Source organism: Eublepharis macularius, chromosome 1 (assembly GCF_028583425.1).
Source record: "Eublepharis macularius isolate TG4126 chromosome 1, MPM_Emac_v1.0, whole genome shotgun sequence".
In the NCBI taxonomy this organism is placed as follows: domain Eukaryota; kingdom Metazoa; phylum Chordata; class Lepidosauria; order Squamata; family Eublepharidae; genus Eublepharis; species Eublepharis macularius.
In genome coordinates, this window is record NC_072790.1 from 186,772,073 (window position 1) to 186,795,004 (window position 22,932).

The window sequence follows — 22,932 nt, forward strand, 5'->3', positions numbered from 1 at the left end:
ACAACAACAACATTCAATTTACATATCACCATTCAGGATGACTTAACACGCACTCAGAGCGGTTTACAAAGTATGTTAATATTATCCCCACAACAACAAGCACTCTGTAAGGTGGGTGGGGCTGAGAGAGCTCCAAGAAGCTGTGACTGACCCAAGGTCACCCAGCTGTCTTCAAGTGGAGGAGTGGGGAATCAAACCTGGCTCTCCAAATGAGAGTCCTGCGCTCTTAACCACTACACCAAACTGGCTCTGAGTTTGGTGTAGTTACTCTGTTCAGTGACTTTAATGGACTTAGGAATGCCATCATAATACAACTAACTTCATTAACTTGTAGAATATTTAATGAAATTAAATACATAACACAAATACATAACACAAATAACGTTATTAATGTGTAGAATCAACATTTCTTTAAAAAATACATTATTCACAGGAGTGAGTACATTGGCAAAGAATGTGACAGACAGAGGAAGACAAATTATGTCTAACATACCTGGGAATTTTCAACCTGCCATTTATAACTGATAAGAAGCCTGCAAGTGGAGCAAATCAACACCAAGGCAGATTATCCTCCTCTGGCATGTTCTTCTACCCTGCCTATCTGCTCATTGGGGTTTGGTGGGGTGGGGGTGGGGGGCATTAAATAAAAGGTGAAGGAAGTCATGAGTAATTCTAATTGAGGCTTCCAGCTTCAGATCTAGAGACAGTTCCTTTTGCATTAAGATTCCTGCCCTAATGCTGCAGCAGTTATCTTTCCTACCCTCTTTCCTCACCTGCTGTAGCAAGAAGGAATCTACACAGCAGGAGGCAGGGAAGAAGGGCAAGAGAACTAACTGTAGAAAAGTAGAATTCATTCTTGAAAAAAGTCTTGGCTACCCAGGAGCTTTTAAGCAACAGGTGTTGTCTCTGCATCAGGAACTGGCAACTCTGGCTGTTCTAATTTCCCTGAAAAATTATCCCTTAAAAAACACAAACTGAGTTTGCACTAGGGCAGTAAAAACATTTTAAACAGCTTTACAGTGCTATAACCCCAATAAGTGTTCACACTTCTAAAAAATGTTATTTAAAACCACATAAAAAGGCTTTGATCTAGCACACCTACTTAGGTGCCACAGCTTAAATAATTGTAAGCACAGTACTTGCTGATGCGCAACAGTTTCAGTACGCTTGTGGGCTGAAAATCAAAGATGCCCCAACACTGAAGTCTTTCCAGAGTCCTCTGTGATGTGCACCCCACCCTGAAGTTTGAAACTCTGCTGTTGAAAAACTACAGAAACCAAGCATGTGCCTCTAAAGTAGCACTTTAGTAGCAGTAGCTGGCAGAAGCAGTGAAAAAGACAAAATCTAATCTAGCAATAATTAGGAAAGAGATGGAAAAGAAAACAGCTGACACTGTTGCACAGATACAAAAGGGTATCATGGAAATAGAAAAAATGTCCAAAAGGGCAACCAAAATGATCGAGAGGCTGGAATGCATTTCCAATGAAGAAAGTCTGGGCCTTTCCGTTCAGGAAAAAGACAACTAATGGGAGAAAATATGAGGCTTATACAAATACAGCTTCTTTGTTCCTTTCCCTTAATAGTAAAATTTGAAGCTGAATGTAGTTGAAGCAGATTCAAGATAGCCAATGCACTTATGATACTTACTACCATAAGATGTAATGAGAGTTGCTAGTCCAGATGCCATTAAAAGGATATTAGGCAAATTCATGGGGGATAGCTGTCTAAAGTGAAAACATTCATATATGTTCTTAAATAATATGCAGATACAACAAATAATATGCAGATACAACTTTTCACCCTCTACTTCCTGCATTTCATGACCTATTGTACCTGCTGGGTTTTTTTCTCATAACCTCATATATAAATGTCTGCCCAGTGAGATCCTACTACACTGTATTTGATGAAGATAGTTCCAGGTGGGTAGCCATGTTGGTATGTACTAGAAGAGCAAGATTCACGTCTAGTAGAAAGTTGGTCTTTAAGTTGCTACTGGACCCTAATCCTACATTTGAGGAAGTAATTGCATGAAAACTAATGCTGGAAAAAATTAAGGTGCCATTAGACTCCTGTTTATTTTTGTAAAAAACGGGGCAGCATTTTTTGCCAACTTGTGAACCTGCCCATGCACCTGAAGCAATTACTAGGTGGTAATATTTATTTCCAGGCTGTTATATACTGATTTCTGCAGATCACAGTGCTGTTAGAGATATAAAAGCAAGCCAGGCTATTTTCTTTCGGGACAATTGGAAATTCTATTAAATCTCAGTAATATAAGAGAAACAGAAAGGAGTCCTGTGGCTCCTTCAAGTCTAACAGATTTACTGCAGCAAAAACAATCACAAGCGAGAAGCCATTTCATCAGATGCATGAAGTGACTCTTTAGTGGCTTATTCCCAGGTTAAGTGTGCAAAGACTGCAGTCCGTTAGCCTTTTTGTTTTTGCTGTTTGTTGTAACTGACTGACAGCACTATCTTAGTGGAAATTATATGAGAAAAAACCTTTGCATATAATCTTTGAATCTCATAATCTTTGAATCGCACACACTCACATTATTTAGCTCAATAGTTAGCTCCTGGGGGAGGTGGGGCGGAGAATCATTGGGTATGTCGAGAGAAAGATCAGGTGGGTTTAAATTCCATTGTAGATTCAACCATTATCACGGAAACACAGCCAGCTCTTCATTTTGCTGGCATTTTCCACATTTACAGCCTGTACAGAAGCACCACCAGCTGAATAAACAAACTGGAGGGGGTGGTGGGGTGGCCTTGTTGCTGTGTAGCCTGGCTTGCAATTGGGGGACAAGACGTTAGTCACACCAAAGCAGAGGAAAATGATTCACAAAAGACAGTGTGCTGCTGCATGATGAGGGATGTAGCTCTGTTGTCACTGTTATGTTTCAAATAGAGGCTACGTAAGTACATAAGTTTGTGTAGTGCAATGGAGTGTACAAAAGAAATATTGAAAACAAATAATATAATCAAACTTTATAAATAGTTCTCTAAATTGTCGCATGCATGGAAAGGGGAAATTATGTCTTGTGATATCAAAGGTACCAATCTCATTCCTACAGCCATCTTCTCATCACAAGAGAAACGATAGTCTTTCGTGAGAGCCTGAATCCAGGAACCTTTTCCTAAGCATCTGCCCCTGCACAAAGGAACAAAGGCTAATGCGACCCCCTCCCCCGTCCCAGGGGCAACCTTGGCCCCGTCGCTCGCTGCTCCTAGTTTGCTGCGGAAAGGGAACCTGCCCACGCCAGGGCAGACGGGTCTCCCCCTACAGACCACTTTGGGATCAGAGGCAGCCACCTGAACCGTGGAGAAAGATGACCGAGGCGGAATGTCTTCCCGCGGGGGCCACCACGCTTCTGTGCAGGGCGCCCCGACCCGCCATCCAGGCTGCTGCTTCCGCCGAAGGGAGAGGCTCACAGCGCCGGCGCGCCAGGCAACGGGTGGAGCCTCGCTCTACAGGACGACCCGCTGCTCCGCCTTCGGTGGGTTGAACTTGCCAGTGGTTTGCGCGGCTGTCACAGGCTCGTTGCTACTCAATGGGGAAGGGAGGGAGGTTGCAGGTGGGAAGGCTTTCTAGGCCGAAAGACGCCCGCTCTGTAGAAGCAGTGCCCCGTGAGCTGTCGCCTCAAATCTCTGGAGTGTGGAGAGGTGCACCTTAGCTGGCGTGGTTTTAGATGGGTCGCTGCGCTGGTCTGCAGTAGAACAGCAGGATCCGAGTCCGGTGGCACCTTAAGGACCAACAGGCTCTTCACCTTAGTCCGCAGAAAGGGGAATGAACTCTGCGCTCGATGGTCAGGGACCTGTCCTCGCATTCTTACTTCAAATGTCCCAGGCTGGAGTGGGTGTTAGCATTGAAAAAACGGGGTGTCAAGGATAAGCTCGTAGCCTCAAATTGCCTTGGGAGGGGAAACGAGAGTTGACGGGGGAGGGGGGATCAAGAGAGGAGTTAAACGTGGAGAAGATAGCGGGGAATGCTCCCAATAGAGCATCCCCTACCTGTACGTGAATAAACTGCCAGAGTTCTCAGAAGGCCTTAATAAATTGTGTGTGAGTTATGCCACTGAACGGTTCTAGAGCATTGGTCAGCTACTGGTTTTGATGTTGTATCTTGAACACTATGGCCCACCAGCTTTATATACAATAAACAGGTTTTTATTCAGCTGTCACTTGGGCTCAGCCTGCATTTGTAGTCAGCCTCTCAGTCAAGCCTCAACAACTACCAGTTTGCTACAGGAGACCTCAAGGGCCAAGCCTGATGAACACGCAAAGCAGAAAACTGTCTCCTACAGGCTGCTTCTACACATTACAACAGAGAGCTATTGTGATCTCCAGGACCCAGTGCTCCAATGGAACTGAGAACTGTTACTGGGTCAGCAAACTTAAATAAAATAACAGAGTCTTTGGATTACCCAAGGACCAAACATTTTCTTTCCACAGCTGCCAGAAGTCAACATTTTTTTCACAGGGTTGGCAATTTTCTCAGAAAAACTGGCTTTGGATTTTCTCAGAAAAATTTTCCCCCACATTTTTTCACATTTTTACTACTGGTTCCCCACCACCACGGAAAAAGTTAAATGGTAATATGCTTTTTTGTGTGTGGGGACAACCCTTAGTTTATGATTCCATTGTTTCATAGGATCCTAATTTGAATTTATAAATGAAAGTGAACTAATCTACAGCAATGGGAGGGAAGGCAGCATGGTATAGCCTGATCTCGTCAGATCTCAGAAGCTAAGCAAGGTAAGTACTTGGATGGGTGACCACCAAGAAAGACTTTGCGGAGGAAGGCACTGGCAAAACCACCTCTGCTTCTCACTTGCCTTGAAAGCCCCTCGCTGGGGTCACCATAAATCAGTTGTGACTTGACAGCACTTTACACTCCCCCCACACATACACAATCTACAGCAATGTAGTATTTATTTAGATATTATTTCTCCCTACTGGGAGTGACTTACAACATCATTATCTCCACCTCCATTTTTTCCTCACAACAACGCTCCTGTGAAGGGGGTTACGCTGAGAGAGAACTTTTTGAAAGTGGGAAGTGTTTATGTTGGGACTACTTATTCATTTATTTTTTAAAAATTATATGTTGTTTTTTCTCCTGCATTCCAGGACCCCCTCCATGGAGATGAGAAAACACAAACTGAAATGAAGACTTGATGGTAACAGGACAGCCCATGCCAGTCAGGATAGACAAAACTGAGTGGATGGACCAATAGACTCAGTATAAAGCAACCAAATGTTTGTGCAGCATATTGCTTCTCATTACACAATATACTTCTATAGTGGTATGCTTTCATCTGGGCTTCATCCATTTTCCCCAAGAGCAGATAAATTCCTGAAGTCTGTATTATGCCCAAACAAGAATGACTAAATGAAAGACAAAACACTTTTCACTGTTATTTTACTATATAGATAAGGTATAATATTCAACAGTGTATGCTATAATTTTGTAGTTATAATGTGCTGTTTGGCAAATCACAGGATCAGAGCTGCTATTTAAAAAAAAGGCAACAAAGCTGTAAACTGCTTGAGATAGAGGTGTTAAGCCTTTTAAAAAGAATACTAAACACCTGAAATGGTATGTGCACAATATAAAAACAAGACTATCTTGTTCCTACTTGAATTACAGTGCAATCCTAACCACAGTTACACCCTTCTAAACCCACTGACTTCAATGTAATTCAGTTTAGGATTGCATTGTTAGTCTTTTATTTATATTTATTTATTTTAGACTTTTATTCCACCCTCTCTACAAGCGGGCTCAGGGCGGATTGCTGCAGTTTAAAAACACATCATATAATTTATACACCATAAAACAGTAAAAACATTTTAAAATATCCAGCAGCACAACATACAAGACAATATAATTTATATATGTCACTCTGTATGAGATTTATTTATTTACTTCATTTATATCCTGCCTTTCTCTCCAGTGGAGACTGAAAACAACTTGCATCATTCTGCTTTCCTCCATTTACCATGCTGCATGGTAAAAAGTTCGATAATTCAAGAAATGGGATGTTATTTTGATTAGCATGATGATTAGCATGATTTGTTTATAGAACTGGAGATGAATTTGTAAAGCTTTTTACTGAATTTAAAAAAGCGGGAAAAAACCCCCAAATCAATCAATTTCAACAGTTATAATAACATAGGATTGGGTAGGAGAGTCCTTAGAAATTCTGTAGATGCACATTTCCAAATAAAGGTTACAATGAAGCTTAGCTATTTCTTTTTTAAAGGTACTGTTTCTTAATATTATGCTTGAAAACAAATAATACAAGCAAAAACAATACAGGTGAAATTTTAGGAAGTGGGTAATCTGAAGTGTGTGTATAAAGTTGAAACAGGTTTATCCAGTGTTTGATATTAGGGATTATGTCACATTGAACTCATTGGGATTAACTTCTAATTAAATATTTTTGGGGTCTCACTATGCAAGTGTTTAATTTTCAGACTGTGGTATATAGTTTAACCCTATCCATGTTTTCTTTTTTCTTCTTACTGCCTTTATCCTCTGGCTCTGCTCACACCTTCATTGGCAAGTGACCGCCTCTCCTTGGGGAGGCCCAGTGCTCATTTTGAGATTCACAGCAGTTTGTAGAAGGCATTTTAATCTCCTACATATGTGGATTAGTTCTTAAAACACATGTGAAGCAATCAATTGTTCCCATTCCCACTGTATACTACTGACTTCTCATGTTTATAGCTTTCACATTTTGCCATTTATTTGTCTACAGTGGGGTGACAGTGTATCTCCCCCATTTTGCACTACTCTAATAGCAACTTTTTTCATTTTTCATCACTTATTAGCACAGCTCTCCAGCTGTACACCACCACTCCTTGGGGTGATCTACAGTGGCATAATTCTCACAAGTTTATTTTGGCCTAAATTACAATATTCATACGGGTTAACTAGTATCTTGTTGACATTTCCACTGTAATATTGTCATTTTGTGTGACAGCATCCATCTACACAGTGCTAGAAAATATTGCAAAAGGGGCGTTTTGGAAGGTAAAAATGATGTGTAGTGGAATTTGCCTATAACAGGAACCAAAAATATTATAAAAGGGGTAAGTAAACCATTTTAGCTGAAGAATCATATTTCTTACTATTGCTGAGGATGACATTCCTTCCAAAGAGAAATACTTCACATGAATTTTTCATTGGTGAAATGCTTCTGAGTTAAATGTATTGATTAACTTTTGCATCATTTCATTAAGTAGTTCAGAATGGCACATGTCACATTTAATTGATTCATTAAATTGATTCAACAGTACTATGAAATAGATTAGGCCAAGGGATCATAGAATCATAGAGTTGGAAGGGGCCATACAGACCATCTAGTCCAACCCCCTGCCCAGTGCAGGATCAGCCTAAAGCAACTCTGACAAATATTCATCCAGCCTCTTCTTGAAAACTGCCAGTGAGGGGGAGCTCACCCACCTCCCTAGGCAGCTGATACCACTTTTGAACTACTCTGACCGTGAAAAAGTTTTTCCTAATATCCAGCTGGTACCTTTGTGCATGTAATTTAAGCCCATTGCTTTGGGTCCTACCCTCTGCTGCCAACTGGAACAGCTCCTTGCCCTCCTCCAAATGACAGCCTTTCAAATATTTAAAGAGAGTAATCATAATCCCCTCAATCTCCTCCAAACTAAACATTCCCAAGGCCCTCAGCCCTTCCTCGTAGGGCTTAGTCTCCTTTTTGAAGTGAGGCCTCCAGAACTGCACACAGTACTCCAGGTGCGGCCTGACCAGGGCAGTATAGAGAGGGACTATGACCTCCTCCGATTTCAATGCAATGGCCCTTTTGATACAACCCAAGATTGAATTAGCCTTTTTTGCCACCGCATCATACTGACTGCTCATATTTAGTTTACAGTCCACTCTTACCCCAAGATCCCTTTCACATATACTACTGGCCAGAAGTGTATCCCCCATCCAGTATTTGTGCTTCCCATTTTTGAGGCCCAGATGTAATACTGTGCACTTGTCTTTGTTGAATTGCATCCTATTCACAGCTGCCCACTTCTCCAGAGTATTCAGGTCTTGTTGAATTTTAATTCTATCTTCTTGGGTGTTTGCTACTCCTCCCAATTTGGTATCATCAGCAAATTTAATGAGCAGCCCTTCCACTCCTTCATCCAGATCATTGATAAAAATATTGAAAAGTACCGGGCCCAAAACCAAGCCCTGCGGCACCTCACTGGACACCTCCCTCCATTCTGATGAAATGCTGTTGACCACCACTCTTTGGGTGTGGTCCTCTAACCAGTTCCCTATCCACCGAACTGTCCTATAGTCCAGTCCACAGTCTTCCAGTTTGCCCATCAGAATGTCACGGGGGACCTTATCAAAAGCTTTACTGAAATACAGATAAGTCACGTCAACAGAGTTCCCCCGATCCAGTAAGCTGGTCACTCGATCAAAGAAGGAAACCAGGTTGGTCTGGCAAGATCTGTTAGGAACAAAACCATGCTGACTTCCCCGGATCACTGAGCGGTCCTTCAGATGCTTACAGATTGATCCCTTTAAAATCTGCTCGAATATCTTCCCAGCAACAGAAGTCAGACTGACCGGCCTGTAGTTTCCCGGGTCATCCTTCTTCCCTTTCTTAAAGATTGGGATAACATTTGCTCTTCTCCAATCTTGTGGCACGTCCCCAGTCCTCCAGGAGGCCTTGAAGATGATGGACAGGGGTTCTGCAAGTACTCTAGAAAGTTCTTTCAGCACTCTTGGGTGCACCCCATCCGGCCCAGGGGATTTGTATTCATCCAGTGCAGCCAGGTGCCTCTCCACAACCTCTCTGTCAATGACAATTAGCCACTCACAGGTGTCCTGCCACATTTTCTACTATCTCTAGATTTTCCCGAGTTCTTCAGGGAGAAAACAGAGGCAAAAAAGTCATTAAGTCTGCTTTTTCTCTGTTCTGTATCAGAGTTTCTCCATCTACTCCCAACAGTGGTCCAATTGCCTCTTTTACCTTGCTTTTGCTTCTCACATATTTGTGAGAAGCAAACACAAACATATCTGTGAGAAGCAAACGGATGATGATATACTCTAAACTAGGAAAAGGTCAGTAGGTTCATAGAGCCCCAGGTAACATTGCATTATTAGTTCCCCTCTCAACTTTATTTTGACATGCCTGTGATGAAAAGGCCATTCCAGCACCCCCTTCCTGAATCAAGGTGAGGAGGAAAGGGACGCATTTGCTGCAGCCAGTGGAGAAGGAGAGCCAGTGCCCTTGTGCACCTTCTGCATCATAGGAGCTTTCATGTGGAGTCTCACAGGGCTCAGTATTTTTATAAACCACTGAACACTCTAACCTGGATAGCCCAGGTGAGCCTGATCTCATCAGATCTCAGAAGCTAAAAAGGAACAGCCTCGGTTAGTAATTGGATGGGAGACATCCAACAAAGACCAGGATTGCAGAGTCAGGCAATGGCAAACCACCTCTATCAGTCTCTAGCCATGAAAACCCCACCAGGGGTCGCCATAAATCAACTATGACTTGATGGCAGTCTTTACCATCAAGACCACTGAATAATGAAAAAATAAGAAAAGTGGGCTGTCTGGAAGTTGAGGCCAAGTGGCTGACAAGGAGTATGGTGATACTTAATCCCAATAAGAAGGTGATGCTGGATGGAAAGGCAGAGATTCTGGTGGGAGTTATGTTACCCACTGTAGATAGTGCAAGGGCATTTATTACTTTGTCATTCAAAGGCCCAACCACCTCCCTAGCCAGTTTCCTGCTCCTCATATATATTTTTAAAAGCTTACTGTTTGTCTTAATGTCTTTTTAGTAATTCACTTCTCAAATTCTCTTTCTGCTTGTCTTGTTGTCAAGACTCTTCTGTCTGGAACAATTGTGATACAATAGTTACTGTGAGATCCAGGGGAATGAATGTTCCTTTCCAGCAGTGGCACTAGTATAAATGGTAAGAAATGAGTTTAAGAGGAGACACAAGTGGGAGAGACAGTGAGAGTGCAAAGGAGATACACATGAGGAAACTGTCCCCCAATGCAGAGCTGTTGCAGTAGAAATGATGGCATCACAAGTGCATGCCCACATGGATTGCAGTGCTTTTCCTGACTTTGCTGAACTGGCAAGATAGAACTTTATGAAATTAATGTTATTTCTTTTTTAGCTGCAAGTTGTCACTGGGTCAGATCCAATGCTGGTGCTTTCCTCTGGTGCCAGGAGCTTTTACATGTTGCAAAAGGCTCTCTGTGTCAGGGAGGAAAGGGCCACCTTAAACAGAAGAGTTGCTTGGGGCTGGATCAAGTCTACATTTCCCGCTCTTGCAAGGCACTTCTGTCAATAGAACATAATATTCCTGCCTCCCCCACCCCCACCCACAGCTCTCTGATCTCCCTAAAACAATGGTCCTGTAGGGCAGGGGACTCTGAGGAAACAGCCTGTGAGGTAAATTGGGAATCTTTAGCAGCAAAAAGGAATTGATGGAAATTACCTTACCCAGCGCCTAGTGTCAGCATTGGCTGAGGTGGGGAAGATGCCCAGGCCCTCCCTTCTGTGAAATGTTTTTATTTTCTCAAAACTTGTAAACTTCACATTGCAGTATTTATTTATTTACAATGTGTAAAGTGAAGACTGTCAGCTTTATTACTTAATGGTGATGGGCTTTTGAGAAAGCAAGCTTCTGCTAAGCTCCCACCCAGTTGCCAGGGGATAATTTGCCCACTCTAATCATGCATACGCCCCTCTCTTTGTTAATAGCCAATCAATGGACATCAAGAAGATCTTTTGTTTTTAATTTTTGTGTATAATTGGCACAACATAAAAAGGTCTTGCAGGCAAGGGGCTGTACCAAAGGGGAAAGGGGACCCAGTTATAATCTGTAATGCACCAACACCTGGAATCAGCCCTAACCGCCCCCCCCCCCCAATTTGTGGAAAATTAAACCTGTGAGATTTGTTTCAACTCATTTTCATTACTTTGATCATAATTCTCATTTTTATTGCAATTTTACACAATTTAAATATTATATGGCATTTTTCTGCATTTGACATAAACTAAATTAAAAATGCATTTTTATAATTGACTTACAAATTTGGAAGTCGAAAAACGATCACAAATAACTCAATCTACCAGTTTCACTTTATTCTGTTTCCTTATCACATAACATATATACAAGTATATGCATATGATTTTTATTGAAAGTAAAAAAAAAAAAGATTGCATATAAAAATGTGTTACTGGAAAAATATTGCAAGGGAAGAGAAACTGGTATGCAAAGAGACACACTGGCTCATTTTTCAGAAAGGAGAAACAAAATTGAATGGGGATATTTGAATTGAACCATCGGTCTTTCAAAATTCATCCTCATCCTTACTTATGACTAGTTGTACACAACTCAAGCTGGGTCATTTGGGGTGGGGGGTTGTGTGTGTGCGATTCTGTATAAATCACAGTACTTGGGAAAGGAAATATAAACAAAACTCCATTGCCTAGAAAAATTGTAGAACAAGTTTTAAATGACTTGTCTGGAGACTTCTCACATTCCATACTTTTGTTCCAGGAACAAGTAAGGATCCATTCTCCTTTAAGTGACTGCAGAAAATCTGGCTTTGAAAATGTTCTCACACTTTTATTAACATAATGGACTCAAAAAATTCCTCAAAAAGCAGTTTTTTCCCCTTAATGCAGGGTTTTATTAACTCTGGTTAGCAAAAGCTTTTTCTATCTTTCATAAATCAAACAGAAGTCTCCAAGGCCACATTTCAACCCAGTTGTTTGAGAATTAGACCTATTGACTTTTATTGGGGATCCTGTGTGATTAAACGTTAACAGTATAGTCCTAAACACAGTTACACCCCTATAAATCCATTGAAGTATATGGGACTAGAAGGGTGTGACTTTGCTCAGGACCGTATTGTAAGATGCCTAGTTCAAAGGTAATCTCCCTAGGTTAGAATGTTTTCCCAAATCCTATAAGAATTCTAGTGAAAACTTTTTCTCTCCAAAGTCAATGAGCAAATGGAATATCCAAGGATCCACAAGAGATGAATTAGCTCCATTGTCTGCAAGGCTTTCTCTAGCCCTGGATTCTTCTGATTCCACCTACCACCATTCTTCCTTCCAGCCCACCTGACCTCACCATACCCCAATTCTGTCAACTCTGTTAAATAACTATTGCTTACACAGTGCCCTTATAGTGTGTTAGATCCATCAATGCATCACCAGAAGGTGCTGACAGCCATGGATGTTCCACATTTCCTGTCACTCATCATTCCCTTCTGTCTCTGTGAAAGTTGACTTTTCCCGAGCTAATGGGGCCCTCATGGAGTAACAGCCACATGGGGCAGTGGTCTGCAGTAAGGAGGGAAAGAGGGATCATTTATCCTGCTTCTTCCATTAGTTGAACGTGCTAGTGGGAAATGGACAGATTTTTTCCCCCTTCATACTGCAGGCCATCTACCTGCATGGCTATTGCTCCTTGTGAGTCCCATGACCTTGGATATCAACTTTCCCAGAGCCAGAAGGGACTTCTGGAGGTAGTATAACCTAGGAAAGATCTGCAGTTCTTCAGCAAGCAAATTGCTGACCCCATTCCAGTGGAGTCTCACTTCATTTACATCTCTGCTTGAGTTAATTTCTTGGCACTTACACTAATACCAGTGCCTGTATGGCATATATACCCCCCTGGATATTTTCAAAGAAATGATTAGGAGACTGTAGCAAAAAACCCAACTGGTATTATTCTCATACAGGTATCAAGGATATGATAAATATTCAGTATTCCTGCTATTCTGGTAAAAAAATGTTGGTATAGTATTTAGAATTCTAAATATAGTCGGAATTCTGAATATATCTGACCCTATTATTCCCTATGGGGAAATCTTTCCAGAAGGCTGGGGGGGAGTCCAAAAATTCTCCCCAAGTTTTAAATAAGTTGGACCAAAGGGTCTAATTCTACAGGCCTCTGAAAAAGTTGCCCCCACCACTCTCTATTGATTCCTATAGGGGGAAAATCCAAGGCAATAGCTAACACACAAAAGCTTCCCAATGCTAAAGGATCCAACAAAGCCCAACACAACCAACATCAAACCAGAGAATCCCACCTGAACCAAACTGAAGAAAGGGGCACTGTTACAACCTCAAACCAGAGAAAACCATCAGAACCAATGTCGGACTAGGGAATCTCTGCATTCAACTGAACAAGCCAGTAATACCAGGCAGCAGCCAGACCTAGCAATGACATATAGCAAGCAAGCAACACACACTCACACTAATGCTGCATCTCCCATTGCCCAGGAAGCCCAATTAATTAATTAAAATGGCTGCATTCACTGAATCAGTAAGTAGGGATGTCTCTGAATATTTCTTCTTGTGAATTTCTCTTCATATTTTGGATTTATGAATTATCTTTTTGTTGTTATTTCTAAACTGGAACTGACTCATTCAGAACCTTCCATTTGTTGTTCTTGTTTCATTTTTTGGCCCAAATGTTATACAGAATGCTGCAGAGACCCCTCCTTTCAGTGACTGATGCGTACAATACATACTTATAAATAAAACTCCCCCCAAAAGCAGTCTTAATATTTTGGTATATAGATTGCAAGCAGATTGTTTTTGAGTAGTATTTTACTTATGGACATGCGCATGCCTTGGCTCAAAGAAGAAAGAAGAAAGGTGGAGTACAAATATTTAAACAGAAAGACAGATAGGTAAATAAAATGTCAGTATCAAAGAGGAGAGCAAAAGATACAAAAGGCTGAAGGAACGGAAAGTGCAGTAAATTGTGCAAGTGCCTATTCTAAAATTAATTTCAGCAATTAACTTAAGCCAGAACTGAGAGTATTTGTTGTGGAGATAATAATGACATACTTTGTAAACTGCTCAGAGTGGTCATTAAGTTGTCCTGAAGGGCAGTATACAAATTGAATGTTGTTATAAATGTAGAAAAAGATGGACACATACAGTGACAAAATTGTGTGGGGGAAGGGAGCAAGAGCCAAGGGCAGGAACCAAAGAGTTCTTGGCCTTTGGCTTGTAGCTTGGGGCTCACTGGGTTCTGTGTTGAGAAGCCTCACTCATCAAGGCCTGCTCAGGATGTATTTGTTTTGTTTGTCTTTGTTTAAATTGGAATATTGTATTTTGGCATTTCTTGTGAGCCACTTTGGGCTGCTTTGTGGAGAAAAAAACAGTGTGCTAATGTAATTAAATGTTGCACATTGAAGGTAGGTACTTGGTTTGAAAAGCCTGAAGAACCACACTCTTTTCCTTAGCTCTTCAGATCTCAAATTTTTCATGAACCACATGAACAGCTTAGTCAAAAGCATGCGATGCAGCTGGTGAATGACCTCTCAGCATCTTTTAACTAGCCTAGCCTATTCACATACCATGGGGTTAAAAAATGGTAAAAACATAATAATTTTCACACTGTCAGTGTGCATTAAGGATTCAATGGTGAATTCTAACCTATGCTAATATGTATGGAACTTGGAATAGTTTTCTTTCCAGATTAATTCAAGCAAAACGTGAAGGCTACCACCTTGTGTATATATAGCGTGTGTGTGTGTGTATGTTATGTATCATCAAATCACTGGCTTATGTCCTATCATTTACTGTCTTGTTCAGGTCTTGGAGCCTGAAGGCCGTGGTTTCCTTTATTGAGTCCATTCATCTCACATTGTGTCTTCCCCTTTTCCTACTGCCTTCAATTTTTCCTAGCATTATTGGTTTTTACAATGAGTATTGTCTTCTCATGATGTGACCAAAGTACAATACTTCAGTTTATTCATTTTAGCTTTTAGGGAGAATTCTGGCTTGATTTGATCTAAAATCCACTTATTTTTCTTTTTGGCAGTCAATGGTGTCTGTGAAACTCTCCTCCATCACAACATTTTAAATGAATCAATTTTTTTCCTATCAGCTTTCTAAAGTTTAAGAAGCAAACATTCTCTGTTTTTCTCTTCCCCTGTTTCTTATTTTCTCATGTTTATAGGAAATCCATATTCTATTTTGCCTTCTGTGCAACATGTATGCCTGTTATAGAGTGGTCATTGTTGTATTTTGAAATATTTTTGTAGCTCAGCATTCAGTAATCCTGCTTGTTCCTTTAATTTGATCCTTTCACTTAATGTCTGCTTATTTTTACACAGAATCTCTGAGCCTTGTCCCCAGATTTGTTTAAATATATAGATGTACAGACTGTGTAAAAAGCTTTCAGTTTAGAGCTTGTAAAACTCCTTGCATTTCATTCCTTACCTAACCACAATGGCCTATGTTGTACTATTCCCTGTATAGAATGATCTGGGAAAGAATTCAGTTGCATGTTCTCCAAAAGTTTTTGAAATATTTCCCATTTTCATTTAGTACTTTTTCATAGTTACTTGAAGTCCAGTCAAAAGTACTTTCCATTTTAGCTCAAAGAAAGTCAGCTACTTTATTTTATTTACTTTTTCCATAATTGTCTGCACTCACACTAGATTCTTAGAGATTTTTTTGATGAGGCAGGGGGTGGGGGAGTGGAAGGGCTGACCAAATTAATGCCATTTCATGCCCATGTCATTTTGTGATCTTTGAAAAATATTAAAATGGTCCACTTTGTCCTCTTAGATATGCAGATGGTTCCATGATCTATTTTACTTTTCATCTCATGTAATACTTATGTTTTTCTGTGGTGACATCAACTTTTATGCCTGTCCAGGGAGATTCATCAGGAAACACATCTCTACTGACCTTCTAATGACAGGTAAAAATTGAACTGAACCCAAATCCTCCCCCTTCTAAATCTTGTTACCTTGTTTGCAGCCTGTAGACAAGATCTCCTATTGGTGGCAGTCTTGGGGGATGAGGAATGGTATGCCACAAAATGTGGCAAAGTTTTTGCCTTGCATTATCAGCATTTTTTGCTGCTACCAGGCACCATTCTCTCTCTTTTTTTTAAAAAAAAAAGAGGCCATTGTGGGTGCAGGAAGCATCCTTGTATCAACAAGCAGCCAAATCACACCGGCTATGTGGCATCATCAGGGCTTTTTCCCAGAGGGAATACGGGGGAACGGAGTTCTGGCACCTCTTGGAAATACTCGGCAATAGTGCTTGAAAATAATATGATTTCAAAGAATCCTGTGTGTTTCTTCCTCATTTCCCTCTTGAGATGGTTGTTGGGGGTTTTCCGGGCTGTATTGCCGTGGTCTTGGCATTGTAGTTCCTGACGTTTCGCCAGCAGCTGTGGCTGGCATCTTCAGAGGTGTAGCACCAAAAGACAGAGATCTCTCAGTGTCAGGACACTGAGAGATCTCTGTCTTTTGGTGCTACACCTCTGAAGATGCCAGCCACAGCTGCTGGCGAAACGTCAGGAACTACAATGCCAAGACCACGGCAATACAGCCCGGAAAACCCCCAACAACCATCGTTCTCCGGCCGTGAAAGCCTTCGACAATACATCCCTCTTGAGAGTTCCACCACCTCTGTTCCCAGGAAAAAAAACCCTGGGCATCACCATGAAGCTAAAAGAGCAAGAGAAAGGATCAGCAACCATTCCTCATCCCACCCCTAGAGATGCCTATTTTGAGCAAGAAAAGTTTACAGAACTTTTGGTTCAGAACTAGTAAAAAATCTCTTTTATTTTAGAGCTTTTTCTAAACAAGAATGAACAGCTTTCCCTTCTTTTGTTCCCTCAGTGTCCCAGAATTCCTGTCTGTACCATTGTATTCTATTTCTCCTAAATTCCAGTTTATCTAGGAGAATTCCTAGAATGAATTTATAGAACAGTGCATTTGCACTGAAGGAATTTTCAAAGAAAATGTTCAAAGAAAATCACATTTTCAAAGAACAATGCACATTCAAGAAACACTGCAAATAAAGGAACTTTGATATTATGGTGCTGTAAGACTTTTCATTGGGGTCCCTTTGATGGCTACCCATAAATTTGCCCAGTTGGGTAAATAGCAGATCCCTGGGGACTTTTTATGTTGGAAAATGATATGGAGGGATCCCCTTCTCCGTTGCATCACTTTTCTGATTGAACCATCTGTACTTTCCCGGGAATCATCTTTTAATCTCTGATAGAAACAAGTCCAGCAGCTTGAGAACTTTACAACATGTAAACTGGCCCTTAGTCTAAAGGAATAATAATGCTTGCTAATGCGGTTTCCCTGGACCCTGGGGAGGGGGGCGGGAGAAGAGGAAGAGTAGGCAAGCAGGCTCCTAATGCCACTTGTGGGTAGCCCGTTTGGTGGTGGCCACCCACTCCTGCCTCTCCAGGGTTCAGTTAGCAGCTGGCTTGACAGAAGTCTGCCTGCCTTGTCTGGTGCAAAGTGGCACTGATTATGCTCCCCCTCCTCCACCAAACTTTTGCCCAGCATCCCACAATAACTAAAACTGACATTAGAAGAGATACTTATCCTTGCTCAGCTGTTGGAAGAAGGCAGGTGTGTGGGTCATTCTTTGTAAGTAGAAAACACAGTATATGGGGCTTGAAAAAGAAAAGAGACACAAAAAGAACTAAAGCACCTGACTGGTAAAGGTGCTCTCTCTCTCTCTCTCTCTCTCTCTCTCTCTCTCTCTCTCTCTCTCTCTCTCTCTGGGAAGAGTAGTGGATATGTTTCCCTGTAGGAGTGCATCTACCTGAGTTCTACCTGTATATTTGTACATAAAGTAAACACTACAAAAAGTGTCCAGTGCTATATGTCTCCAGGGCTATCTCCTCCACAGGAACCAATCAAAGTAAGCATGGCTCCTGGGACTTTTCACTGCTCAGAGAAATGGGGCAAGTTTAACAATATGTATGATTGTATCAAGATTCTTTTTGTATAGTGTTCACCCAATTGATGAACACGTGGTCTCAGGGATTGATGAAACACTGCCCAATTTGTTTAAAATGTATAACTCTAAAATTAAAATCCCTTCTGATGAAGGGGGCTTGACTCTTAAAAACTCTGGAATAGACATGGGCACGAACAGAAAAAAAAAACCGAACACCCTGTTCATCGTTCGTTGCCATCCACGAACAATGAACATGGATGAACATGAACTGTTCCCGGACATGTTCGTTGTTCTGTCCTTTTAAAGATTCCTTTAAACTATCAGCTGGCAGGTGGTGCGGGGGGGAGTCCCCCCCTGCCGCCTGCCAGCTGATAGTTTAAAGGGCCCTGTCCTGGCAAAAACAGCAGTGTCTGCTGGCAGCTACTTTGAATTGTTACCAACTGACCTTCCCAATGTCCAATACCCACCAAATTTGCAGGGGACATAGTCCTCACTGTCCTCTGAAGACCCCCCAAGTTTCAGAGAGATTTCACCCCAGGAAAGGCATGATCCACGGGTCTCCCCATTGGTTGTCATTTTCTCTTCACAGTGGCAAAAACAGGACTTTCTGCTGGAAGTACTTTGAAGGGTTAAAGCCAGAAGGAGTTCAGACAGAGTTCAGTCCCTGCCTCTGGTTGCCAAGGGGATTGATTGCAGGTGCCAGACTGTCTGGCTTGAGGAATGGCTGCTGAAGGCAACGAACGAGGCTTGCAATGACCACCTATTCGTTTAGGATGGGGCATCATGAACAGCTTGTTCGCGAACAGCAGATTGGGCTGTTTGTGGTTTTTTTCTGTTCGTAATGCTGTTCGTGCCCATGTCTACTTTGGAAACTCTTGTTGGTCTTTAAAGTGCTACCGAACTTGAACCTTGCTCATCTACTGCAGACCAACACAGCTACCACCTGAAACTATATAAAATAAAAGCACTTACATTATCACTTGCATTCAAAAATCATGGAAGTTGTACATTAACGATGTGATCCTATGTACAGTTATTCTGTCTAAACCCACTGAAATCATTGTTGCCATATTACCTTCTGCTTTATGTGAGAAGTGCCATAATCTACTGGCACATAGGCAGACAACCAGGCAGATAGGTTATTTATTTATTTCATTTATAGTCTGCCTTTCTCACTGAGACTCAAGGTGAATTACACAGTATGAGATTAGTACAATCAGTATCAAGTACATTTCAATACAGTATCAAGGACATTTCCATAAACAATGCGATAGGGTAAATAGATACAAGTTTAAAAGACGTAGTATTAGCAAGAATCCAACACATAATCGAAAAAATACTGAAGCAGAAAATAATTCTAGGACTAACATTAGACAACATGGGGCTCTGGTAGTATATAAGAGTGCATGTTTAAAGCATCAGATAATATGTAAGGCAATATAGTGATGAAGTCTATGGCCCCTAACTCATTAGCAAAGCATCTGAGACCCCTTCCCTACAATACAGCCCTCCCATTTGAGTAAAAAGACTTTTTGAATAGTTCGGTTTTGCATCATTTACGAAAAGCCAGGAGAGTGAGGGAAGGGAGTGGGGGAAAGTGGGGGAAATCTTCTGACTTCCTCAGGCAGGTCATTCCACAAGATAGGGGCCACCATAGTCCTCACTGATAAGTAGCCAATGGAGCGGCTGTAAGATGGGAGAGATGTTCATACTCCTACTCACTCCTGATAACAGTTGAGCTGCAGCATTTTGCACTAATTGGAGCCTCCTAGTTAACTTAGATCTGGCTTCTTCTTCCCCACCCCCTTCCCCAGCAGCTTGGATGTTGGTTGGTATTTTCTGAGGCACCTGGCCTTAAGCCAAAGTCCCTACAGTGTTTGTTCCATTTGTTTTAAACTGTTACGATCTCTTGTTTTTTGTTCTTACTAGATAGAAATAAAACCACAAAGCTCTCTACTGTTTGTATTGGGGGGAAGCTTAGAAGAAGCGCTTGACTGAGAACATCTGCTCAAAGAACTCACTTAAGAAAGAACAATTCAGTAGCATGATAAGAAAATATCTGGGAAGCTCGTAGCAATGGGAGGAATATTAACAGTGGGAGGAGGAGGAGAAGAACGTGCCAAGATTGGCAGTTGATCAGGGAGAGGCAGCACAGTTGTGAGCCAGTGGCATGACCTCTATTATTCCTTTTGTGCTCACACCCACGTTCAAAAGTCAAAGGTGTGTTGAAAGAGGTGAGGCAATAGAAGAGGGAACTGAAAAAAGGGCACTGCTACAATTTATTGTGAATGAAAACATGGAATAATAGAATATGTCACAAAGGCATCTTGGACTCCATATGTGAAGTACAGAAAAGCTCTCCTGCCCATTTTGGGGAGCCAGGGAATGAAAGTCAAACGGAGGGTAGCCCATCTCCAGTCAAGCATGATGACTACATTTGAAAGGTTTACATAATCACAACCTGGTACATGCACTGAACCTTATGCACTCTTATTCTTTGTTGTATTTTAGATGTTGGATGAATCACATGGAATTATTAGAACAGAGTTGTTTTTATTAAAATCATATATAAACAGTACCCCTGCCCTCATGCATATATCTGTAGATCATTTCAATACTACTTGCAAATTTGAATTCAGGTCGGCATGGGAAAGTTCTTGTTGCCAGTTATTGGGCACACATCAATCATATATGAATTGGCCATTAGGCACACATTTGGTTTTAATTGATTAGCCTTCACTCATAAACACATAGGCAAAGATTGTTTGTTTACAACAATAACATTAAATACTCGGCAGTTTAACAAAGAGCATAACCCTGTTAGAGATTTCCTACAAATTCAACACTGTGTTATTGTTTGTTAGTTCTAGAATAAATATTTGGAAATTAAAAACAGAAAATCCATATGAGAACGCATTCTGGTACTTCATATACCAAAGCCACAGCAACAAGTCCATAAGCTAAGAAAGCAGCCAGCCTCCTTTTGGTCATCACCTTAAAAAAGCATCAAGGGGTAGCTATGCTTAGCAATTGTTCCTTAGTTTTATCATTAGGAATTCTATGATGTGGGCCAGATGTGTGCTAATGTATCAGCTGAGTAGAGATGACCTTCAATCCATTTCTAGAAGACGAAACATCTGATACCTAAAGAAAGACATCATATTACTACAACTAAGCACAGCTAAAGCACCATAACCATCTATTGTTATAATGGTTCTATGCCCATTTGAAATTGGTAAGTGACAATAGATTCTTATAGCACCATAGCACTGTAACCATATATTGCTGCTTATTTTTACATTTAGTAGAATTGTTGTATAGCTGTAGTGCATGCATGAAAAAAGGAACACCAGAAGGGGCAGTGGGCCATCATGGTAGCTGTCATGACCATACCCTCAATAGCTACTGCAGAATCACTGCAGATGATGCATGGAAGGGAAAGGTTGGGGAAAAGACAGAAAACTCTCACATGTGGATGCTCTAATGCAAACATCTGCCTCTGTATTTACAGCAGCAATGAAAGCAACATGGAAAAATCTCAACATGTAGAGGTAACCTATATTTACCTCGATAGGCCGGTGCAAGCCCAAAAGAGAAGTCAGCCCCAGAACATGTGTCAATGGACAAGACTGATCACCAAATATGTTACAAGAATTTTAATCCAAGGTTCAGAACCTAGGTTGTTGATGATAAGTCAAAATAGTACCATTTTGGGAATGAGCTCCGTTTTAGTCATTCTACTTGTTCTGAACCATTTTTCATCCCATCATTGGATAAGTTTTTCTTTTTTAACAAAGAACATGAGATGGACGGAGACGAGCTTTTACTGCAATCCTCTGCATCAGCCCAGGTCCTCCTGACTCAGTCAGCTGCTTGCCCTTGTCTTCTAGGCAGTGCTGCCCCCTTAAATGGGCCACCAGTTGATTGTTCTTGTTTTAACACCAAGAGAAGCAGGGAGGTCCCTCCCTGGTTGTTCCTCTTCATTGTGAATGCCATTTCTCTATGAGACTCAGAAGTTTCAGCCAGCTGGCTCCTTGGGCAGCTCCTATGCTGTGTTGCTTCTGTTCCCTTTTGCATACTCCCCCAGGTATGTGTCCTCTTCCTGCTTTTTTTTTCAAACTTTGGAAATAGTGTTGGTTTATTCTAAGTAATTAGTTGGAATCCTTTTCATTTGACCTATGAAGATTAACTAGGGTCACGGCTTGGCAGTCACATCTGAATCACAATAAAAACCATCGTAGAGTAACACACAAAAAGATGATATAGGTGACTATAGTCAGGTGGATCAAAATCTGTGGATCTTTCACTCTGCAACTATTACCTTTATTTTATTACTGATTCCTTATAGAATAGTAATGTACTCTTTTCATTTTCCATTAATTTTAAAAATATATACTTTCTAATTCTTTTATCTTATTAAAGTTGTTTTACATTCACTTTCTGTATTTATTTCCTTGAGTTGGTTGGTTGGTTTAAAACATTTGTATGCTACCTTTCTACCCAAAATAGGGTTCCCAAGGCTGTGAACATTAAAGCACTAACAGTTTAAAACAAGATTTTTAAAAAAATTAAATTTAAAACATTTAAAATAGTATTGTAATCCATATTCAAAATTCTATAACCAGACACAAAGAACAGGGAGAGAAGCCAATAACAGTTATTGGGGGCATGCCAGACAAAATTTTTAAAAAATCTTCATCTGCAGGTGGAAGACAGCAATAGAAAGGGATAGATAGGGTTTAGATGAAAATATATTCCCAGCTGTAACTTCCCCCCATCAAACTAGAATACAATTCTTGAGGATTGCCCCCCCCCCCTCACCCAATGGATCCTGCATGCAAAATTTCAGGCCGTTAGGAGGAAAGTATCTCTTATCATATACTATTAAAATTCTTACATGCATAGCAGGTAGAAACAAATCTTCAGCAGTCCAAGAAAGCAGGTAGTGGGTACAAATAACACATCATAGAGAAGTCCTTATGTATGATTTATTTTGTCGAAGGCTTTCATGGTCAGAGAACGATGGTTGTTGTGGGTTTTCCGGGCTGTATTGCCGTGGTCTTGGCATTGTTGTTCCTGACGTTTTGCCAGCAGCTGTGACTGGCACCTTCAGAGGTGTAGCACCGAAAGACAGAGATCTCTCAGTGTCAAACTGCATGTAATATGATTTATAA

General features: G+C 41.1%; 1 protein-coding gene across 1 annotated transcript in view; it reads right to left on the minus strand.

The window, feature by feature from the left end:
- LYPLAL1 (lysophospholipase like 1) overlaps positions 1-3,425 on the minus strand; it is a 38,915-nt gene extending 35,490 nt beyond the window's left edge. The window contains exon 1 of the mRNA XM_054998007.1: positions 3,312-3,425. Coding sequence (XP_054853982.1) covers positions 3,312-3,396 — 85 coding nt within the window. The 5' untranslated portion in view covers positions 3,397-3,425. The remainder of the gene's footprint in view (positions 1-3,311) is intronic.
- Positions 3,426-22,932: the final 19,507 nt, after the last annotated feature.